The sequence below is a fragment of the Nansenia antarctica genome (assembly GCF_963989245.1).
Source record: "Nansenia antarctica genome assembly, chromosome: 5".
Lineage (NCBI taxonomy): Eukaryota > Metazoa > Chordata > Actinopteri > Argentiniformes > Microstomatidae > Nansenia > Nansenia antarctica.
The window spans coordinates 427312-449606 of NC_137690.1; the positions used below are offsets into that span (position 1 = coordinate 427312).

The 22295-nt window shown below is 47.5% G+C and overlaps 1 protein-coding gene across 1 annotated transcript in view; it reads right to left on the reverse strand.

The window, feature by feature from the left end:
* Positions 1-3953: 3953 nt before the first annotated feature.
* The window catches only part of LOC308159118 (noelin-like), a gene marked incomplete at both ends in the record, with an annotated part of 28424 nt that continues 10082 nt past the window's right edge, over positions 3954-22295 (reverse strand). Inside the window, 7 exons of the mRNA XM_080532871.1 lie at positions 3954-4247; positions 4809-5007; positions 9392-9573; positions 9812-9918; positions 12535-12754; positions 20455-20610; positions 21189-21338. Coding sequence (XP_080388997.1) covers positions 3954-4247; positions 4809-5007; positions 9392-9573; positions 9812-9918; positions 12535-12754; positions 20455-20610; positions 21189-21338 — 1308 coding nt within the window. The remainder of the gene's footprint in view (positions 4248-4808; positions 5008-9391; positions 9574-9811; positions 9919-12534; positions 12755-20454; positions 20611-21188; positions 21339-22295) is intronic.

A 22295-nucleotide genomic window follows, 5' to 3' on the forward strand; every position in this document is an offset into this window, starting at 1 on the left:
TTTTTTTCGGTAAGGTACCTATCAACCTGTTCATAAACAATTTTTTCCATAAGTTTCGAGATGGAATTAAGAATAGAAACAGGTCGGTAGTTGCCTGGGTCTAATTTGCTTCCTTTTTTATACAGTGGGGTTACCCTTGCTATTTTAAAGTCAAGGGGGACGTGTCCCTGTTTGATGGAGAGGTTTATTATGTGGGTGATGATTGGGGTAATGGAGGCAGCTGAGTCTTTTAGAAATCTGGCTGGAATATTGTCATGGCCCGTGGCCTTTTCTGAGTGTAGAGCGCCCAGCTTTTTAAACACCTCATCGTTTGACACCATGGAGAGTTTAAAATCATCTTTGCGTACACCCAGTTTATTGTAGAACGCACGGATGTGCTCTACACCATAACGCCCTGAGTGGGGTGGTAGATTGTTAACTAATTTAGTGGCTATGGTTGTAAAGAAAGTGTTTAAGCACTTAGCCACATCCAGCTTGTCTGTAAGGAGAGAATCTCCAGATTTTATGCTGATGTTTGTAGACCTGGTTTTGAGTTTTTGACTGCAACCTAGTTGGCTATTAAGTAGCTTCCAAAGGTCACGTGGTTTGTTTAAGTTTTCTTCGATTTTGTTATCGAGGTATTCTTTCTTAGCAGATTTGGTCATGGTAATTACCTAATTGCATAGTTTGTTGCATTGTTTTTTAATTTTCTCAAAGTGGGTTTTGTGATCTTCGTTTAAGTGTTTCACTAATTTTGATTTGCATTTTTGAACTTCAGAGCATTTTAGGTCTCTGACTTTCATAGCATTTAGAATGTCCGAATTCATCCATGGTTCCGATCGGGCTTTAACCCTGGTGGTTCTCATGGGGGGCTATACTGTCAATAATATTTAGGAATTTGGTTTTGAAACCTAGCCATGCCTCTTCAACCTGTGTGCATTTTAGTTCATCTAACCAGTCTTGATTCTCCAGTTTATGGTTTAAGGCCTCACTAAAATAGGATTTAAGGGATCTAGTGGTTACAGTTTTATGACCGCCAGCCTTGGGTTTATGTTTTTTACGAGTGCAAAAGATCATGTAATGATCACTTAGCCCACATACAATAACCCCACTCTTGGAGATTTTGGACTCATCCGATGTTAGAACGAGATCTATGGTGGTTTGAGTAGAAATACACACCCTAGTGGGTTTGGTAATTTGTTGACGGAGACCGTGTAATTCAGAAAACCTAGTGAAAGATTTGAAAACGGATGCTTCATTTCTGAGCATGTCCGTGTTCAAATCCCCAATAAGAATCTTTTCCACACAGTCAACGTCATCCAAGCACCCCTCAAGAATATCATAGAAATCATTCTGATCGGGAGGTCTGTAGATAGTACCAACCAGCACCGGTTTTGCTTTGTTAAAGATAATTTCAACCCAAACAGATTCTAATTTGTCACGATTCAGGTCATACCGGGTGTTAAAGATAATATCGTTGTGAATGTACATGCAGACACCACCCCCATACCTGTTCCTGTCGTTTCTGATGACTGTGTAGTTAACTATTTCAATCTCTGGGTCTTTGATTGATTCATCAAACTTGGTCTCAGAGAAGCTCAAAATGTGAACCTTGCTGTCATGGAACATTTCTCTGATTTGGTCCAGTTTAGGCACAAGACTGTTCACATTAAGGTGAACAATATGCAGGCCCTTACTGCTGTGTCCAAATAGAGAGTTCATGTCCTTGACTTGGAAATAGTCACCACCATTCAGGTCATCGTCAAGTTGAGGATTGGGGGATGGGGGGGGTCGCCCATTGTTCAACGGTTTCGTTAGAGAGTCTCCGGGTGGAGAAGGGGGGGGGGGGTCGTCGTCGGGTGGGGGAGGGAGGGGGGAGGGGGGGGGTCGTCGCCGGGTGGGGGAGGCCTCTGTGTTCACTAGATAGCTGGTGGAAGTTAGGTGGGGGGGTAATGTTATTAGCATAGCTACCCATTGTTTTGTTAGCCTCGTCTGAATCCAGGAAGTCCGCTGCTGATGCCGGTTTGACCGGTTTGTCGACAATGGCGTCAATGGCATGTCAGGCTAGCACGCTAACAGGCTACCACGCTACGTATCAATAGCAACACATCTGGTATTATAGTACTAGTGTTAGACACATAATTCTGTGGTGTTTACCTAGCAACAATACTTTGATTGGCTACAAAAATGAAGCATAATCATTTAAGCGTTTATTTGGTCATCCTCGGCACTCTAACATGTTGACAGGTTGAGCGACTTTATTCTCCCGACACTGAACCAGTTCATCAGGAGACCAGCAGGCTGAAGACCAGGAGAACTTCACAATGTCCATCTCTCTCTGGTTCTACTGGTCCAGTCTCTCTCTCTCTCTGGTTCTACTGGTCCAGTCTCTCTCTCTCTCTGGTTCTACTGGTCCAGTCTCTCTCTCTCTCTCTGGTTCTACTTGTTCTGCTGGTCCAGTCTCTCTCTCTCTCTCTCTGGTTCTACGGGTCCAGTCTCTCTCTCTCTCTCTCTCTCTCTCTCTCTCTCTGGTTCTACTGGTTCTGCTGGTCCAGTCTCTCTCTCTCTCTCTCTCTCTCTCTCTCTGGTTCTACTGGTCCAGTCTCTCTCTCTCTCTCTGGTTCTGCTGGTCCAGTCTCTCTCTCTCTCTCTGGTTCTACTGGTTCTACTGGTCCAGTTTATCTCTCTCTCTCTCTCTGGTTCTACTGGTTCTACTGGTCCAGTCTCTCTCTCTCTCTCTCTGGTTCTGCTGGTTTTGCTGGTCCAGTCTCTCTCTCTCTCTCTCTGGTTCTACTGGTCCAGTCTCTCTCTCTCTCTCTCTCTGGTTCTACTGGTCCAGTCTCTCTCTCTCTCTCTCTCTCTCTCTCTCTCTCTGGTTCTACTGGTTCGTCATGCTAAACTACAACTGTCCAGGTGGCTGAACAACAACAACAACAACGTCTCTGTGATACAAGAGTCAGGTAGTCAGTTTGATCCTTTAATTAAAACAACACAATCGATAGCTAACAGAGTTGTTGTCTGAGTGATGACATGAGACATGGTGACAGACTAGACCAGGTGAGTAACATGATGATGAGGGTGTCTATGTCAGTACCAGGTGAAAACCAGGTCAGTACCAGGTGAGTACCAGTCTTAAGTGTCCCTCCTATGTGAGATCATCCTTGGCTATAAGAGGAGATAGACAGGCTGGTACAGACAGACAGAGGAGGAGGAGAGGAGGGGGAGAGGAGAGGAGAGGAGGAGAGGAGGAGGAGAGGAGAGGAGAGAAGAGAAGAGGAGAGGAGAGGAGAGGAGAGGAGAGAGGAGGAGAGGAGAGGAGAGGAGGAGAGGAGAGGGGAGGAGGAGATGAGAGGAGAGGAGAGGAGGAGGAGAGGAGGGGGAGAGGAGAGGAGAAGAGGAGAGGAGGAGGAGAGGAGAGGAGAGAAGAGGAGAGGAGAGGAGAGGAGAGGAGAGGAGGGGAGAGAGGAGGAGAGGAGAGGAGAGAAGAGGAGAGGAGAGGAGAGGAGGGGAGAGAGGAGGAGAGGAAAGGAGAGGAGAGGAGGAGAGGAGAGGAGGAGAGGAGGAGGAGAGGAGAGGAGGAGAGGAGAGGAGGAGAGGAGAGGGGAGGAGGAGATGAGAGGAGAGGAGGAGGAGAGGAGGAGGAGGAGAGGAGAGGAGAGGAGAGGAGGAGGAGAGGAGAGGAGAGGAGGAGATGAGAGGAGAGGAGAGGAGGGGAGAGGAGAGGGGAGGAGGAGAGGAGAGGAGAGGAGAGGAGAGGAGGAGATGAGAGGAGGAGAGGAGGGGAGAGGAGAGAAGAGGAGAGGAGAGGGGAGGAGGAGATGAGAGGAGAGGAGGAGGAGAGGAGGAGAGGAGAGGAGGAGGAGAGGAGAGGGGAGGAGGAGATGAGAGGAGAGGAGGAGGAGATGAGAGGAGGAGAGGAGGGGAGAGGAGAGAAGAGGAGAGGGGAGGAGGAGATGAGAGGACACCCCCCCTCCCTACAGTTCCTCCCCTCGTACGACGTGGAACAGCGTGACGTTGTAGAGGACCTGGTGGCCGTTGTTCCAGGCGTAGAGAGCGCGGTCGCGGGGGTTGTAGTCCAGCATGGAGATGTGGGAGAAGCGGTTCTGGAAGGGCACGTCCAGGTACTCGTAGGTGGAGGTGTTGGTGTGGAAGGCGTAAGACACCTTGGTGCCCCCGGAGTAACCGTTGGTGACGTAGAGCGTCCCGCAGATCATGAAGGCCTCGCCCGCACTGCGCTTGGGGTGGCTGGTGGGATAGCTCTGGAGGACCTGGGGCGTGGGATATAAATAATATAGATGACTTATATAGACTGACTTATATAGATGACTTATATAGATGACTTATATAGACTGACTTATATAGACTGACTTATATAGACTGACTTATATAGACCGACTTATATAGATGATTTATATAGACTGACTTATATACTGTAGATGACTTATATAGATGACTTATATAGACTGACTTATATAGACTGACTTATATAGACTGACTTATATAGATGACTTATATAGACTGACTTATATAGACTGACTTATATAGATGACTTATACAGACTGACTTATATAGACTGACTTATATAGATGACTTATATAGACTGACTTATACAGACTGACTTATATAGACTGACTTATATAGACTGACTTATATTGATGACTTATATAGATGACTTATATAGACTGACTTATATAGATGACTTATATAGATTACTTATATAGACTGACTTATATAGATTACTTATATAGATTACTTATATAGACTGACTTATATAGACACACACACACACACACACACATTCTAACACAGCTAGACCCCGCCCCCCCTACCTGCAGTGTGTCGGGGTGCAGGCGGCTGGCCACCATGTTTCCTGCGTTCTGGTTGGTGGCGTACACGGCCCAGAGCCCCCCCTCGTCTGCCATCAGGTCGATGTCGGAGTGACCCCCCCAGGCGTAGTGGTACATGTTGTTGTAGCCCGCGTAGTCCAGCGGCCGGGACCGGGCCATGGTGGCGCTGCGCAGGTCGAACCTGGCGGGACACAGACCCACTTATTTATAGTATATATATATATGTTATATATGTTATATATATGTTATATATGTTATATATGAATGAATGAATGAATGAATGAATGAATGAATGGTCTTTATTGTCATTGCTATAGTACAGGTACCAAACAACGACATTTAGGAGGGGTGGCTCCCCTGGTGTTAGGAAAGAAAAAAAAAACTTTAAAAAAAAACACAAGAAGGGAAGGAGCTGGTTTACATAAATAAAGGCTATGTACACTATCCACTATACTATACTGTACAGATAGACGACTAGGGTTGTCAAATTGCACAATAGTGTTATTGCACATTTATTTAAAGTGTCGCAGTTTGCAGGCTTGAAATGTACATGTTTGTGCCTCAGCACTACACCTGATTTTTTCAGTCCAGCAGCTGCCATCAATCCGTCCAGACTGTCCAGGGCCCAGAACCTAGGTCTTTGCTGTGTTCAGGGCCTGGACGGCCCTGTGGTAGAAGCTGTTCTTCAGTCTGTTTGTCCTTGCGGCCATGGTCCTGAACCGCCTTTTCGAGGGCAGCCGGGTAAAGTGTTCGTACCCAGGGTGGGTTGGGTCCCTGGAGATCTTGGAGGCCTTCCTGAGACAGCGTGTGTTGTACAGCTCTTCCAGAGAGGGGAGGGGGGCGCCGGTGATCTTCTGGGCTGTTCTCACGACTCTCTGTAGCGCATTTCTCTCCGCGGTTGTGCAGCTCGAGAACCAGTTGCAGATGCCGTAGGTGAGGATGCTCTCCACTGCGCCGCGGTAGAAGGTCACCAGTATCTCCTGCTTGCTGTGTTCCTTCCTGAGGACTCTCAGGATGTATAGCCGCTGTTGTGCCTTCTTGATGGTGGCTTTTGTGTTGTCCTTCCAGGTCAGGTCATCCCGCATGTGCATCCCCAGGAATCGGAGGGTTGAGACTCTCTCCACGCTCTCTCCGTCGATGAATAAATGGTCTTTATTGTCATTGCTACAGTACAGGTACCAAACAACGAAATTTAGGAGGGGTGGCTCCCCTGGTGTTAGGAAAGAAAAAAAAAAACCTTTTTGAAAAAAAATAAAATAAAAAAATCACAAGAAGGGAAGGAGCGATGAGCAGGGGCTGGATCTCGGACTTTTTCCTCCTGAAGTCTACGATGATTTCCTGGGTCTTTGACTTGTTCAGCAGCAGGTTGTTAACCTTGCACAGCTTGCTCAGTTGCTCTACCTCATCCCTGTACGCCGCCTCGTCCCCCCCCGAGATGCATCCCACGGTGGTGTCGTCTGCAAACTTTACGATGGAGTTGCTGGGGTGGACGGGGGTGAAGTCGTAGGTGTAGAGGTTGTAGAGGATGGGGCTTAGCACGCAGCCCTGGGGGGACCCAGTGCTGAGTCTGAGGGCTGTGGAGGTGTGGGGGCCCACCCGCACCCTCTGGGGGCGGTCGGTCAGGAAGTCCTTGATCCATGCACATATAGAGTGTGATAGACCCAGGTCTAGTAGTTTGGTCACTAGCCTGTCTGGAAGGATGTTATGTATGTTTAGGATATATGTATGTTAGGATATATGTATGTTATATATGTTATATATGTTATATATGTATGTTATATATGTTATATATGTTATATATGTATGTTATATATGTTATATACGTATGTTATATATGTTATATATGTATGTTATATATGTTATATATGTTATATATGTATGTTATGTATGTTATATATGTTATATATGTATGTTATATATGTTATATATGTATGTTATATATGGATTCTTAATAGGACTGGTTGTTAAAATCCCTAAATATTCAGCACAACAATTGAGTTGGAGATGTCCTCTTGGGTGGAGTGGAATTTGGCAATGATCACGTGGTGCCACCAGTACGACACATCTTCAGTTGTGGTCCCCGACCTCATTGGGTGTTTCGGCCAGTTATCACAAGACACCCTCTGCCGAGGTTGGCCCACCACAGGCTGATCAGGCCTGGGTGTGTGTCGCACGGTGGCACCACGTGGTCATTTGGGAGCCCATGTTGGGTCCCTACGTTTCAGCCACAGCCAGTGACTGCTCCGTTCTGCTGCAGTGGACAGTTCTCTGATTGCCTTCCGTTGGGCCTGTCCTCTGATCCCTACTGCCCTCAGGAGCCTTGTGGTGGAGCTGGCTACAAAGCCTCTGCAGCCCACCTCCACTGGCCACACCTTCACGTTCCAGCCCCGCCCCTCTGCCTCGACTGCTAAGTTAGCATACCGCAGCCTCTTCCGTTCGAATGCCTCATCGATGGCCTCCTCCCATGGGACCGTCAGTTCTACGATGAAGACATGCCGGCAGGACTTGGACCAGAGGACTAGGTCTGGGCGCAGGTTGGTCACTGCAATTTCGGATGGGAAGGTGAGCCTCTGGCTGAGGTCTACCCGCATTTCCCAATCCCGGGCTGCGTTCAGTGGGCCTGAGTCTGGAGGTGATGGCTTGGTCCGCTGTTTCTCCCCTTCCCGGATGAAGGTTGTTTTCTGTGGAAAGGTAGTCTGGGCATTTAGAGGCATGGCGTTGGTGGTTACCCTCTTGTGCTCAAGTTCGGCAGCCAAGCACTTTAGCACTTGGTTGTGGCGCCAGGTGTATCTTCCTTGAGTTAGACTGGTCTTGCAACCCACCAAGATGTGTTTGAGGGTTGCTGGGGCTGCACACTGGAGACAGGCTGGGTCCTCTCCATACCAGAGATGTAGGTTGGTAGGAGAGGGCAGGACATAATATGTGGCTCTGATGATGAAACTTAGCCTATTAGACTCCATGCTCCACAGCTCTTTCCACGTGATTTTCCTCCTCTCCACGCTCTCCCACTTCATCCAGCGGCCTTGCTGGGCTTGGGAGACTGCCTTGGCGCACCTGGCTGCTTCCTCCTGGTGGCGCACCGCCTCAACCTTATATATGTTATATATGTATGTTATATATGTTATATATGTATGTTATATATGTTATATATGTTATATATGTTGCTTTGAATTGCATTCATGTACGAAAGGCGCTATATAAATAAAGTTTCACTTCACTATGTTATAAATGTATGTTATATATGTTATATATGTTATATAAATCAACTTTTTGATGATATTCTAATTATATGACCAGCACCTGTATATGTTATGTTATATATGTATGTTATATATGTTATAAATGTTATAAATGTATGTTATATATGTTATATAAATCAACTTTTTGATGATATTCTAATTATATGACCAGCACCTGTATATGTTATATTATGTATGTTATGTTATATGTTATATGTTATGTTATATATGTATGTTATATATGTTATATATGTTATATATGTATGTTATATATGTTATATATGTTGATATGTTATATGTTATATATGTATGTTATATATGTTATATATGTTATATATGTATGTTATATATGTTATATATGAAACTAAATAATAAAACTAGGGTTAGGGTTAGGGTTAGACATGCCAGCATGTCACCCTAGCACCTAACCCTAACCCTAGTATTCCCACATGTACCGTAACATATATATATATATATATATATATATATATATATATATATATATAAATGATTGAAACAGTAGATGTGAACTTATTTTTTTTTAAATGCCGGTGGAGAGAGGACGCTGGCGTTGCTTGTTCGCCGCTTCTCCGCCTGAAATCTACTAGGTGTAATTGCTGTAAATCTAGGTGTAACTGCAGTACACAGATAGGGCTATTACAGCGGCAGTTCCGGTGTTCCAGAAAGCCGGTTCGCGTTCGCGTTCGGAAACCTCCGAACGTTGGCGCTGTCTGGCGAACGAGCCCGCGTTCATACCAGTGTATCGTTCGCCAGACAGCGCCAACGTTCGGAGGTTTCCGAACGCGAACGCGAACCGGCGTTCGGAACTGCCGGTGTGAAAGCCCTAAGAGGAGATTAGACCCCTATATATAATACTTTCTTTTATTTCTTTTTTGTTTCTTTTTACTATTACAATGTAATTAAGTACTCAATGTTTTCAGTTTGTAAAGCGTCTTTGAGTGTCTAGAAAAGCACTATATAAGTCTAATGTATTATTATTATTATTATTATTATTATTATTATTATTATTATTATTATTATTATTATTATTATTATTATTATTATACAGCACCTTATTCCAAAGCGCTTTACAACGGCTTCTCATTCGCCCATTCACACACACATTCACACACACATTCACACACACATTCACACACACATTCACACACACATTCACACACACACTCACACACACATTCACACACCCATGGCGGCCACGCAAGGCGCCGGCCGGCCCCGCTCATTCATTGGGAGCAATGTGGGGGGTTAAGTGTCTTGCCCGAGGACACCTGGAAGGTGTGTGGCCATGACAGCCGGGGTTCGAACCTGATGAGCGTGTGACTCTGGAACTTGTTGAAGTAGAGCGAGCCGTTGTAGACGACCTGTCCAGTGCCGGACCAGGGGTGGGGCAGGCGGTGAGACGTGAAGTTGTCTGACGTCTGGAAGGCCTCCAGGGAGGCGTACTCACGCACGAACCGGTTGTTATGGTAACCGTCCATGTACCATACCTGAGGGAGGGGGGGGAGGGGGGGGGAGGGTAGGGGAGGGAGGGAGGGGGGAGGGAGGGAGGGGGGGAGGGAGGGAGGAGGGGAGGGTGGAGGGGAGGGAGGGGAGGGAGGGAGGGAGGGGAGGGGAGGGAGGGAGGGGAGGAGGGAGGGAGGGAGGGGTAAAGGTAAAAAATCCCCAAGTAATTTTTTCAGTTTTTTACAGATTATAAAAGTGCAATGTGTGTGTGTGTGTGTGTACCCGGGTGTCTCCGTCGGGGGCCAGGGGGTCGGTCATCCAGGAGCCGAACCTGGAGCCGGACGTCTTGATGGTGATTGGCTCGCTGATGCCTGTCAGCTTCCCACACGCTGCAACACACACACACACACACACACACACACACACACACACACACACACACAAAAACCTCAAATTGAATGTTTTGAATGAATGATAAATAAATGTCTAAGGCTGTGTGATTAGAAGCAGGTTATAACCAGGCTAGGCTGTGATTAGAAGCAGGTTATAACCAGGCTAGGCTGTGATTAGAAGCAGGTTATAACCAGGCTGTGTGATTAGAAGCAGGTTATAACCAGGCGGTGATTAGAAGCAGGTTATAACCTGTGTGTGTGTGTCTGTTACTGTTCCTGTGTGTGTGTGTGTACCTAGCCTCTGTGTGTGTGTGCGTGTGTATCTAGCCTCTGTGTGTGTGTGTATGTGTGTACCTAGCCTCTGTGTGTGTGTGTGTGTGTGTGTGTGCGTGCGTGCGTGCGTGCGTGTGTGTGTGTGCGTGCGTGTGTGTGTGTGCCTAGCCTCTGTGTGTGTGTGCGTGTGTGCGTGCGTGTGTGTGTGCGTGTGTGTGTGTGCGTGTGTGTGTACCTAGCCTCTGTGTGTGTGTGTGTGTGTGTGAATGAATGAATGAATTAATGAATGGACTTTATTGTCATTGCTAGAGTACAGGTACCAAACAACGAAATTTAGGAGGGGTGGCTCCCCTGGTGTTAGGAAAGGGGAAAAAAAACACTTTAAAAAAAAAATCACAAGAAGGGAAGGAGCTGGTTTACATAAATAAAGGCTATGTACACTATCCACTGTACTATACTGTACAGATAGACGACTAGTGTTGTCATATTGCACAATAGTATTGTTTCACATTTATTTAAAGTGTCACAGTTTGCAGGCTTGAAATGTACATGTTTGTGCCTCAGCACTACACCTGATTTTTTCAGTCCAGCAGCTGCCATACAATCCGTCCAGACTGTCCAGGGCCCAGAACTTAGGTCTTTGCTGTGTTCAGGGCCTGGACGGCCCTGTGGTAGAAGCTGTTCTTCAGTCTGTTTGTCTTTGCGGCCAGGGTCCTGAACCGCCTTTTCGAGGGCAGCCTGGTAAAGTGTTCGTACCCAGGGTGGGTCGGGTCCCTGGAGATCTTGGAGGCCTTCCTGAGACAGCGTGTGTTGTACAGCTCTTCCAGAGAGGGGAGGGGGGCGCCGGTGATCTTCTGTGCTGTTCTCACGACTCTCTGTAGCACATTTCTCTCCGCTGTTGTGCAGCTGGAGAACCAGTTGCAGATGCCGTAGGTGAGGATGCTCTCCACTGCGCCACGGTAGAAGGTCACCAGTATCTCCTGCTTGCTGTGTTCCTTCCTGAGGACTCTCAGGGTGTATAGCCGCTGTTGTGCCCTCTTGATGGTGCCTTTTGTGTTGTCCTTCCAGGTCAGGTCATCCCGCATGTGCATCCCCAGGAATCGGAGGGTTGAGACTCTCTCCACGCTCTCTCCGTCGATGAGCAGGGGCTGGATCTCGGACTTTTTCCTCCTGAAGTCTACGATGATTTCCTGGGTCTTTGACTTGTTCAGCAGCAGGTTGTTAACCTTGCACAGCTTGCTCAGTTGCTCTACCTCATCCCTGTACGCCGCCTCGTCCCCCCCCCGAGATGCATCCCACCACGGTGGTGTCGTCTGCAAACTTTACGATGGAGTTGCTGGGGTGGACGGGGGTGAAGTCGTAGGTGTAGAGGTAGAGGATGGGGCTTAGCACGCAGCCCTGGGGGGACCCAGTGCTGAGTCTGAGGGCTGTGGAGGTGTGGGGGCCCACCCGCACCCTCTGGGGGCGGTCGGTCAGGAAGTCCTTGATCCACGCACATATAGAGTGTGATAGACCCAGGTCTAGTAGTTTGGTCACTAGCCTGTCTGGAAGGATGGTGTTGAAGGCGGAGCTGAAGTCCACGAAGAGCAGTCTCGCGTAGCTGTTTCCCCTCTCCAGGTGGGATAGAGTGGCGTGGAGAGTCGTCGCGATGGCGTCCTCTGTGGACCTGTGGGCTCTGTAGGCGAACTGGTATGGATCCAGGTTGGGCGGGAGGCGTGTGAGTATGTGGGCCCGGACTAGTTTCTCGAAGCACTTCATGATGATTGGTGTGAGTGCCACCGGGCGGTAGTCGTTTAGGCAGCTCACCGTGCTTTTCTTCGGGACTGGGATGATAGTTGAGGTTTTCAGGCAGGGTGGGATGGTGGCCTGGGAAAGGGACTGGTTAAAGATGTTGGTGAAAACCCCGGCCAGCTGGTCGGCGCAGTCTCTCAGCACCCGTCCCAGGACGCCATCCGGCCCCGAGGCTTTCCTGGGGTCCACCGCCTTCAGTACGCGTCTCACTTCATGCTCTGTGAGGGTGAGGCTGCTGAGAGCTGGAGAGAGTGGTGTTTGTGTTGCGGTTACCTCCGTTCGCCCCTCGTCGAACCGGGCGTAGAAGGTGTTCAGCTTTCCCGCCAGCAGGGGGTCGTCCTCTGCGGCTGTGAGCCTGTTGGCTCTGAAGTTTGTCATCTGCTGAACCCCCTGCCACATCCGCGTGTGTGTGTGTGTGTGTGCGTGCGTGCGTGTGTGTGTACCTAGCCTCTGTGTGTGTGTGTGTGTGTGCGTGCGTGTGTGTGTGAGTGTGTGTACCTAGCCTCTGTGTGTGTGTGTGTGCGTGTGTGTGTGTGTGTGTGTGTGTACCTAGCCTCTGCATGCAGCCTCTCAGCCGGTCCTCCAGGCTGGTCACCTGACCCTGCAGGTCCTCGTAGTCATGGTGACCCTGGTCGGCCCGCAGCGCGCCCAGCAGCAGGGTCAGGTTGGCCACTTCCTGTCTGAAGGAGGCCAGCAGGTGGGCGTCGGCCTTGTATTCCTCCAACACCGGGATCAGAGGCCGCAGGGCCTCCATCTTCTCCTTCAGGGCCTGGGGGGGCGGAGTCAGAGGGGAGGGGGGGGGGGGAGTCACAGGGGAGGGGGGGGGGAGTCACAGGGGAGGGGGGGGCGGAGTCACAGGGGAGGGGGGGCGGAGTCACAGGGGAGGGGGGGCGGAGTCAGGGTCAGGTGACCACTACAGAGAACACTCTACTGTACTGTACTGTACTCTAATCTACTCTACTCTACTGTACTCTACTCTACTCTACTCTACTCTACTCTACTGTACTCTAATCTACTCTACTGTACTCTACTCTACTCTACTGTACTCTACTCTACTCTACTCTACTCTACTCTACTGTACTCTAATCTACTCTACTGTACTCTACTCTACTCTACTCTACTCTACTCTACTGTACTCTAATCTACTCTACTGTACTCTACTCTACTCTACTGTACTGTACTGTACTGTACTCTACTCTACTCTACTCTACTCTACTGTACTCTAATCTACTCTACTCTACTCTACTCTACTGTACTCTAATCTACTCTACTCTACTCTACTCTACTGTACTCTAATCTACTCTACTCTACTCTACTCTACTGTACTCTAATCTACTCTACTCTACTCTACTCTACTGTACTCTAATCTACTCTACTGTACTCTACTCTACTCTACTGTACTCTACTCTACTGTACTCTACTCTACTCTACTCTACTCTACTGTACTCTAATCTACTCTACTCTACTCTACTCTACTCTAATCTACTCTACTGTACTCTACTCTACTCTACTCTACTCTACTCTACTCTACTCTACTCTACTCTACTCTACTCTACTCTACTCTACTCTACTCTACTCTACTCTACTCTACTCTACTCTACTGTACTCTAATCTACTCTACTCTACTCTACTCTACTGTACTCTAATCTACTCTACTGTACTCTACTCTACTCTACTGTACTCTACTCTACTGTACTCTACTCTACTCTACTCTACTCTACTGTACTCTAATCTACTCTACTCTACTCTACTCTACTCTAATCTACTCTACTGTACTCTACTCTACTCTACTCTACTCTACTCTACTCTACTCTACTCTACTCTACTCTACTCTACTCTACTCTACTCTACTCTACTCTACTCTACTCTACTGGGGGTAGTGGTGGTCTAGTGGATAGTGAGTTGGACTTGTGATCGGAAGGTTGTGAGTTCAAATCCCGCCTGAAGCCACACCACTACTAGTGTGCCCTTGGGTAAGGCACTTAGCCCTCAGTTACTCCAGGGGGAATGTCCCTGTAATTCGTAATTGTAACTCGCTTTGGATAAAAGCGTCTGCTAAATGGCAAAATTAATTAATTAAATTACTCTACTCTACTTCTAACAATCGTTGTCATTTGAGAAAGGCACCTACAGTGTTATAGTTTTTGTACACATTTAAACAGGAAAGGTGCATTCAAGTAGTTAAACATCTATTCAACACATATTCAAGCATTAAACACGTATTCAACAAGCATTCAACAGGAAAGGTGCATTCAAGTAATTAAACACGTATTCAAGCATCAAACAGGAAAGTAAACACAGTAAACAATTTCAAAGACGAGAAGAAAAAGAGGTCAATGGCAACAACCCCCCCGCAACCGTTACTTAGGCAACACACCCGCGGTGGATGGGAATTGTAGTCCATTTAGCTAGGCACCCGCGGTGAATGGGAAATGTAGTCCTTGTAACTACCAACAACAGTTAGCTAGCCAGCTAACATGTCCGTTAAACAGTGCCCTCCTTTTGTTCTTTTTTTTCTCAACAAAGTCCGATGCCGGATCGTTGAACCTCTGAGTTTGTGACGCGTTGCCAGGACCGAAGTTGGAATGGAGTTCCCTCTTCACCTTAGCGCAGGCGGCCCGTTTCCTAGCAACTGTCAGGGTGAAGGCCCGTTTCCTAGCGACCGTCAGGGTGAAGGCCCGTTTCCTAGCGACCGTCAGGGTGAAGGCCCGTTTCCTAGCGACCGTCAGGGTGAAGTCAGGGAAGACTGAAGTCCTCCAGCCCTGTAGGAGAGAGGAGAGGCTGCTCCAGCTCAGAGCAGGACTTGATTCCCAACTTGAAATAGTCAGAGTGGACAGGGGGGGGACAGGGGGACAGGGGGGTCCAGGTGGACAGGGGGGTCCAGGGGGACAGGGGGGTCCAGGTGGACAGGGGGGTCCAGGTGGACAGGGGGACAGGGGGGTTCAGGTGGACAGGTGGACAGGGGGGTCCAGGGGGACAGGGGGACAGGGGGGTCCAGGGGGACAGGGGGGTCCAGGTGGACAGGGGGACAGGGGGGTCCAGGGGGACAGGGGGGTCCAGGTGGACAGGGGGGTCCAGGGGGACAGGGGGGTCCAGGGGGACAGGGGGACAGGGGGGTCCAGGGGAACAGGGGGGTCCAGGGGGACAGGGGGGTCCAGGTGGACAGGGGGACAGGTGGACAGGGGGACAGGGGGGTCCAGGGGGACAGGGGGGTCCAGGGGGACAGGGGGACAGGGGGGTCCAGGGGGACAGGGGGACAGGGGGGTCCAGGGGGACAGGTGGACAGGGGGGTCCAGGGGGACAGGGGGGTCCAGGGGGACAGGGGGGTCCAGGGGGACAGGGGGGTCCAGGTGGACAGGGGGGTCCAGGGGGACAGGGGGACAGGGGGGTCCAGGGGGACAGGGGGACAGGGGGGTCCAGGGGGACAGGGGGGTCCAGGTGGACAGGGGGGTCCAGGTGGACAGGGGGGTCCAGGGGGACAGGGGGACAGGGGGGTCCAGGGGGACAGGGGGACAGGGGGGTCCAGGGGGACAGGGGGACAGGGGGACAGGGGGGTCCAGGGGGACAGGGGGACAGGTGGACAGGGGGACAGGGGGGTCCCCAGGCCAGTACGGGCACCTCCGGACCCTCAGGCAGACCCACCAGATGTGAACGTCTCCTAAAGACACCCGCTTCCCCCTCTACTGTGTCCCTAAGAACTTCTGTTGCCCCCCTTGTACTGTTTCTCAGTTTCTCCAGTAAAAAAAAAAAAAAAAAGCTAGATTACTCTTCCTGCAACGAATGGTGGATTGCTGATTCACATGCTTAGTATTCAAATGTATTGATTGTAAGTCGCTTTGGAATAAGGCGTCTGCTAAATGCCAAAAATGTAAATGTAAATGTAAATGAACGTCCCTCCAGGTCCAACTCACATTTTTTGGGAAGGGAATGGACCAGGGCGGTTAGCCTGGTGCCAACTCTGTCTTCAAGGTTGGCAAGGTGGCTGAGCGCTCCAGGTCTGCAGTAGTGTCGCCATGTGAGCCAGTTTAGCACTCAGAAGGAGAGCCACAATGAGCTGCAATTTACGAACAGCTCCTATAGACAGGCTTGTTAGTAGACCAGCTCCTTTAGATAGGTCTGTTAGTAGACCAGCTCCTTTAGATAGGCCTGTTAGTAGACCAGCTCCTTTCGATAGGCCTGTTAGTAGACCAGCTCCTTTAGATAGGCCTGTTAGTAGACCAGCTCCTTTCGATAGGCCTGTTAGTAGACCAGCTCCTTTAGATAGGCCTGTTAGTAGACCAGCTCCTTTAGATAGGCCTGTTAGTAGACCAGCTCCTTTAGATAGGCCTGTTAGTAGACCATTACAATAATCAAGTCTACTCGAAACAAATGCATGGATGAGCTTTTCAAGGTCTTGTTTGGACATGAAACTTCTCATTCTTGTTATGTTTTGGGACTACTGTCATTCGGTGAGAGGGCTATGTAGATTTGAGTGTCATCTGCATAGTTGTGGTAGGCAATTCTGTTCTTTTTTATGATGTGTCCCAATGGAAGCATGTAGAGCAGGGGTCTTCAACCTTTTTCAACCCAAGGACCCCTTGGATGAGAGACAAACAGAACAGGGACCCCCACATGTAATATATATATATAAGCCTATAATAACTTTTATATTTACTTCATTCACCTTTTATTTCACCATATTAACCTATTTATATACTGGGTTATTAGCCTATATGTGTTTATGATTGATAAAACATTCATACATAATTATGATTGGTTATTATTATTATTATTATTATTATTATTATTGTTTTTGTTGTTGTTGTTGTTCTTGATGAGGCTTATATTTTCTATTATTATTATTTTTCAACAATGAAACTTTTAGCTTCAGGAAGCCAGGTATGCCTACCTCAGTGAGATGACTGGCCCTGGTTGGTGGTACACAGCTTGTCTATTCTGGGGGAGATGGAGGTTGTCAGGCAGAGCATCATGTCATCCTCAGGCTGCAGTCTGGAACTGTATTTGCTCTTCGGGTAGGTGAGGGAGGAGAATCCTCTTTCACAAAGATAAGTTGTTGCAAAAGGCACCGTGGCCTTTGCTGTCAGTTGGGGGAAGTATTTCTGGCAATGGATCCAGAACTGGGTGAGAGGCTGTGACTCGTACACATTCTTGTGTGTACTGTCTGTGGTTAGGTCGATCAGCTGATCTTCCTCAGCGGCTGTCAGGTTTGAGCCGTCGGATGCATTGTCTTTGAATGATAACCGTATCCATGTCTTGTGCTTTCTCCAAGACTCAGTCTCAGAAAAGTACTTCTCAAATTGACTTTCGAGTGCCTCCAAGTGATCAACAATTGCGCATTTTACATCAGGCGAGGGCACATTGAAATGCGCAGCCAGCTCTGCGCGGTTTTGGCCAACCAGAATCTCGAGGATAGCTGTGCGTAATTCAAAGACGCGCGCCAATACTGATCCACGGGAAAGCCATCTGACCTCGGAATGGTAAAGGAGCGCGTTGTGTTCCTCTCCTATAGTGGCGCATAGAGAAGCAAAGAGGCGGGTTTGTTATTATCAAACTAGTAACTAAATTAGTAACGATATGCTAGTTATTAATTAACGTTAATTTCGCAATGAAGACCGAACTGCAGCGTTTTAGCCAACACCTAGCTTGCTAGACAGGTGTGTTTTTTTTCCAGCTGACGTTATGTTAGACTCTAGAATCATGGGCATCATTTATTTTGTAAATTGTTTTTGTCAAAAGTAGCTTAATTCTCACTGATTATTTTGGTGAAAGTTGTCAATTATTATGACAGAAATTGGCGGACCCCTGCAGTACCTCTGCGGACCCCCTAGGGGTCGCGGACCCCCGGTTGAAGACCACTGATGTAGAGATTGAATAGGAGGGGGCCAAGGATTGATTGGGAAACCCCCGCATGTAATTTTAATTTTGTCGGACACAAAGTACTCTACTGTACTCTACTCTTCTCTTCTCTACTCTGTATGGGTGCAGGTGTGTATCTAGTTTCTACAGTATGACACAGGAGCAGGGTGAATGAAGCCCTCAGTACACCAATGTGGGAAAAATCTCTTTATTTTCAACTTTTCAAAAATGCAACATCTTGTCACATGCTCCAGGCCACATACAACATGTCTCCATAGTAACCAGGTAGTGTCATTAACAACATGTCTCCATGGTAACTAAAACAGAACTAATCTACTGATGAGGATGCTGCTAGGTAAACATGCAGATGCAACAGAGAGACAGAGACAGTCACAGAGAGAGAGAGAGAGAGAGAGAGAGAGAGAGAGAGAGAGAGAGAGAGACATAGTACATGGTGCAGAGTGGGTAGAGGAGTAGAGATAGATCAGATAGATCAGATAGATCAGATAGATCTGGGGAGTAGAGATAGATCAGATAGATCAGATAGATCTGGGGAGTAGAGATAGATCAGATAGATCAGATAGATCTGGGGAGTAGAGATAGATCAGATAGATCTGGGGAGTAGAGATAGATCAGATAGATCTGGGGAGTAGAGATAGATCAGATAGATCTATAGGCTCTTCAGTCTGCAGCTGTCTGTCTACTTCCTGTCTACCTCCTGTTTGTCAGCCCTGCAAGCAAGAACACACACACTGTCACTCTCTGGCCTGGCTAGCACACAGCTAAGCTCTCTTGTACATAACTAAACTGTCTTCAGTTGTACACGTACGTACACACACACACACACACACACACACACGGAACAGTACACACTAAATATCAATAATTGTGACACGTTCTAATGCTTTGGTCCTCATGTCGGGATCTGATATAATGATCGTAATGACTTTTCTTTCGAAAAATGTGAATACATTTCCGCGTTGTTGCAAATCAACGACACAACGCTAGTCAACTAACAAAGCTTGTTTTGTGAGCCTGCTAACAATGTAAAGTAGTGTTCTAGTTAACTAGGTAACAATGTAAAGTAGTGTTGTAGTTAACTAGGTAACAATGTAAAGTAGTGTTGTAGTTAACTAGGTAACAATGTAAAGTAGTGTTCTAGTTAACTAGGTAACAATGTAAAGTAGTGTTCTAGTTAACTAGGTAACAATGTAAAGTAGTGTTCTAGTTAACTAGGTAACAATGTAAAGTAGTGTTCTAGTTAACTAGGTAACAATGTAAAGTAGTGTTGTAGTTAACTAGGTAACAATGTAAAGTAGTGTTCTAGTTAACTAGGTAACAATGTAAAGTAGTGTTGTAGTTAACTAGGTAACAATGTAAAGTAGTGTTCTAGTTAACTAGGTAACAATGTAAAGTAGTGTTCTAGTTAACTAGGTAACAATGTAAAGTAGTGTTCTAGTTAACTAGGTAACAATGTAAAGTAGTGTTGTAGTTAACTAGGTAACAATGTAAAGTAGTGTTCTAGTTAACTAGGTAACAATGTAAAGTAGTGTTCTAGTTAACTAGGTAACAATGTAAAGTAGTGTTCTAGTTAACTAGGTAGCAATGTAAAGTAGTGTTCTAGTTAACTAGGTAGCAATGTAAAGTAGTGTTCTAGTTAACTAGGTAACAATGTAAAGTAGTGTTCTAGTTAACTAGGTAACAATGTAAAGTAGTGTTGTAGTTAACTAGGTAACAATGTAAAGTAGTGTTCTAGTTAACTAGGTAACAATGTAAAGTAGTGTTCTAGTTAACTAGGTAACAATGTAAAGTAGTGTTCTAGTTAACTAGGTAGCAATGTAAAGTAGTGTTCTAGTTAACTAGGTAACAATGTAAAGTAGTGTTCTAGTTAACTAGGTAACAATGTAAAGTAGTGTTCTAGTTAACTAGGTAACAATGTAAAGTAGTGTTGTAGTTAACTAGGTAACAATGTAAAGTAGTGTTCTAGTTAACTAGGTAACAATGTAGAGTAGTGTTCTAGTTAACTAGGTAACAATGTAAAGTAGTGTTCTAGTTAACTAGGTAACAATGTAAAGTAGTGTTGTAGTTAACTAGGTAACAATGTAAAGTAGTGTTGTAGTTAACTAGGTAACAATGTAAAGTAGTGTTGTAGTTAACTAGGTAACAATGTAAAGTAGTGTTGTAGTTAACTAGGTAACAATGTAAAGTAGTGTTGTAGTTAACTAGGTAACAATGTAAAGTAGTGTTCTAGTTAACTAGGTAACAATGTAAAGTAGTGTTCTAGTTAACTAGGTAACAATGTAAAGTAGTGTTCTAGTTAACTAGGTAACAATGTAAAGTAGTGTTGTAGTTAACTAGGTAACAATGTAAAGTAGTGTTCTAGTTAACTAGGTAGCATTGGGGTTAGGGTTTGGCTTGACTAGCGAGTTTGTGTTTGCGTGATTCTCAACAACGTTGAAACGTAGTTCCGTGTTTCAAAAGAAAAGTCCCAACATTTTGATTGGTTGCCGACATGCGGACCAGATGATCAGACTGTCACAATTATCATCATGCCCAAAGATACAAGTCACTGCACACACACACACACACACACACACACACACACACACACACCTTGTACTGCCTGGCGATGTTCTGTTTGTGGTTCTCCTCCACCTGGAGGAACTTGGTCTCCAGGCCGCGGAGCTGCAGCTCCATCCTCTCCACATACTGCAGGTCCCTCTGGGTGCGCTGGTCCAGCGCCTGGACGGACTGGCTCATGTTCTGGACCTGCACACCACACCACAGCCTGGTCAGGAGACCTGCCTTCTCCAGGAGCTAGTTAGTTGGTTAGTTAGCTAGTTAGCTAGTTAATTAGTTAGTTAGTTGGTTAGTTAGCGAGTTAACTAGATAGCTAGTTATTTAGGTAGGTAGTTAGTTAGTTAGTCAGTTAGTTAGCTAGTTAATTGGTTAGTTAGCTAGTTAACTAGATAGCTAGTTATTTAGGTAGTCAGTTAGTTAGTTGGTTAGTTAGTAGACATGCCTTCTCCGGGAGCTAGTTAGTTGGTTAGTTAGTTAGTTGGTTAGTTGGTTAGTTAGCTAGTTAGTTGGTTAGTTAGCTAGTTAGTTAGTAGAAATACCTTCTCCAAACGCTAGTTGGTTGGTTAGTAAGCTAGTTAGTTAGTTGGTAGACGGTACCTTCTCCAAGAGCTAGTTAGTTAGTTAGTTGGTAGACAGTACCTTCTCAAGGAGCTAGTGAGTTAGCTAGTTAGTTAGTTAGTTGTACCTTCTCCAGGAGCTAGTGAGTTAGCTAGTTAGTTAGCTAGTTAGTTAGCTAGTGAGTTAGCTAGTTAGTTAGTTAGTTGTACCTTCTCCAGGAGCTGTCGTAGCTGCTTGGTTCTGGCGTCTCGTGAACACATGGTCTGCTGGGGCGCCACCACCGTGCACACGCACCGGCCCTCTGTGTCCTGGGCGGAGCTGTACACCTGCCATGACTCCTCTGGGCTGGCTGGCAGCACCTGAGGGAGGGAGGGAGGGAGGGAGGGAGGGAGGAAGGGAGGGAGGAAGGGAGGAAGGGAGGGAGGGAGGAAGGGAGGGAGGGATGGAGGGAGGGAGGGAGGGAGGAAGGGAGCGAGGGAGGGAGGGAGGGAGGGATGGAGGGAGGGAGGGAGGAAGGGAGGGAGGGATGGAGGGAGGGAGGGAGGGAGGAAGGGAGGGAGGGAGGGAGGGATGGAGGGAGGGAGGGAGGGAGGAAGGGAGCAAGGGAGGGAGGGAGGGAGGAAGGGAGGGAGGGATGGAGGGAGGGAGGGAGGGAGGGAGGAAGGGAGGGAGGGAGGAAGGGAGGGAGGGATGGAGGGAGGGAGGGAGGGAGGAAGGGAGCGAGGGAGGGAGGGAGGGAGGGAGGGAGGGATGGAGGGAGGGAGGGAGGGAGGAAGGGAGGGAGGGAGGAAGGGAGGGAGGGATGGAGGGAGGGAGGAAGGGAGCGAGGGAGGGAGGGAGGGAGGAAGGGAGGGAGGGATGGAGGGAGGGAGGGAGGGAGGGAGGGAGGGAGGGAGGAAGGGAGGGAGGAAGGGAGGGAGGGAGGGAGGGAGGAAGGGAGGGAGGGAGGCATCAGGTGACAGGAAGCAGAGAGTCAGAGAGGCCATGTTGGGGTTAAAGGAGACATGGTCATGAGATGGAGAGATGGAAAGAGATAGATAGATAGATACATAGAGAGTCTGGTGTATATATATATATATATATATGTAGTGACCGCTCGTTAGTGAGCAGAGTATTCGTAATTCACGGCGTTCCAGCCTGTACAAAGCACTGTTGATATGTTTGTGTTTACTCAATCACCCAGGCTCCTTAGCGGGTGATATGACGGGATATAAGTGGGACAAAGATGGATGAATGTTGTTGTTGTCAGTACGCATGCAGAGAGTGAGAATAAAGCACATGATTGTTTTTCTACCGGCAAACCGACTACATCGTCC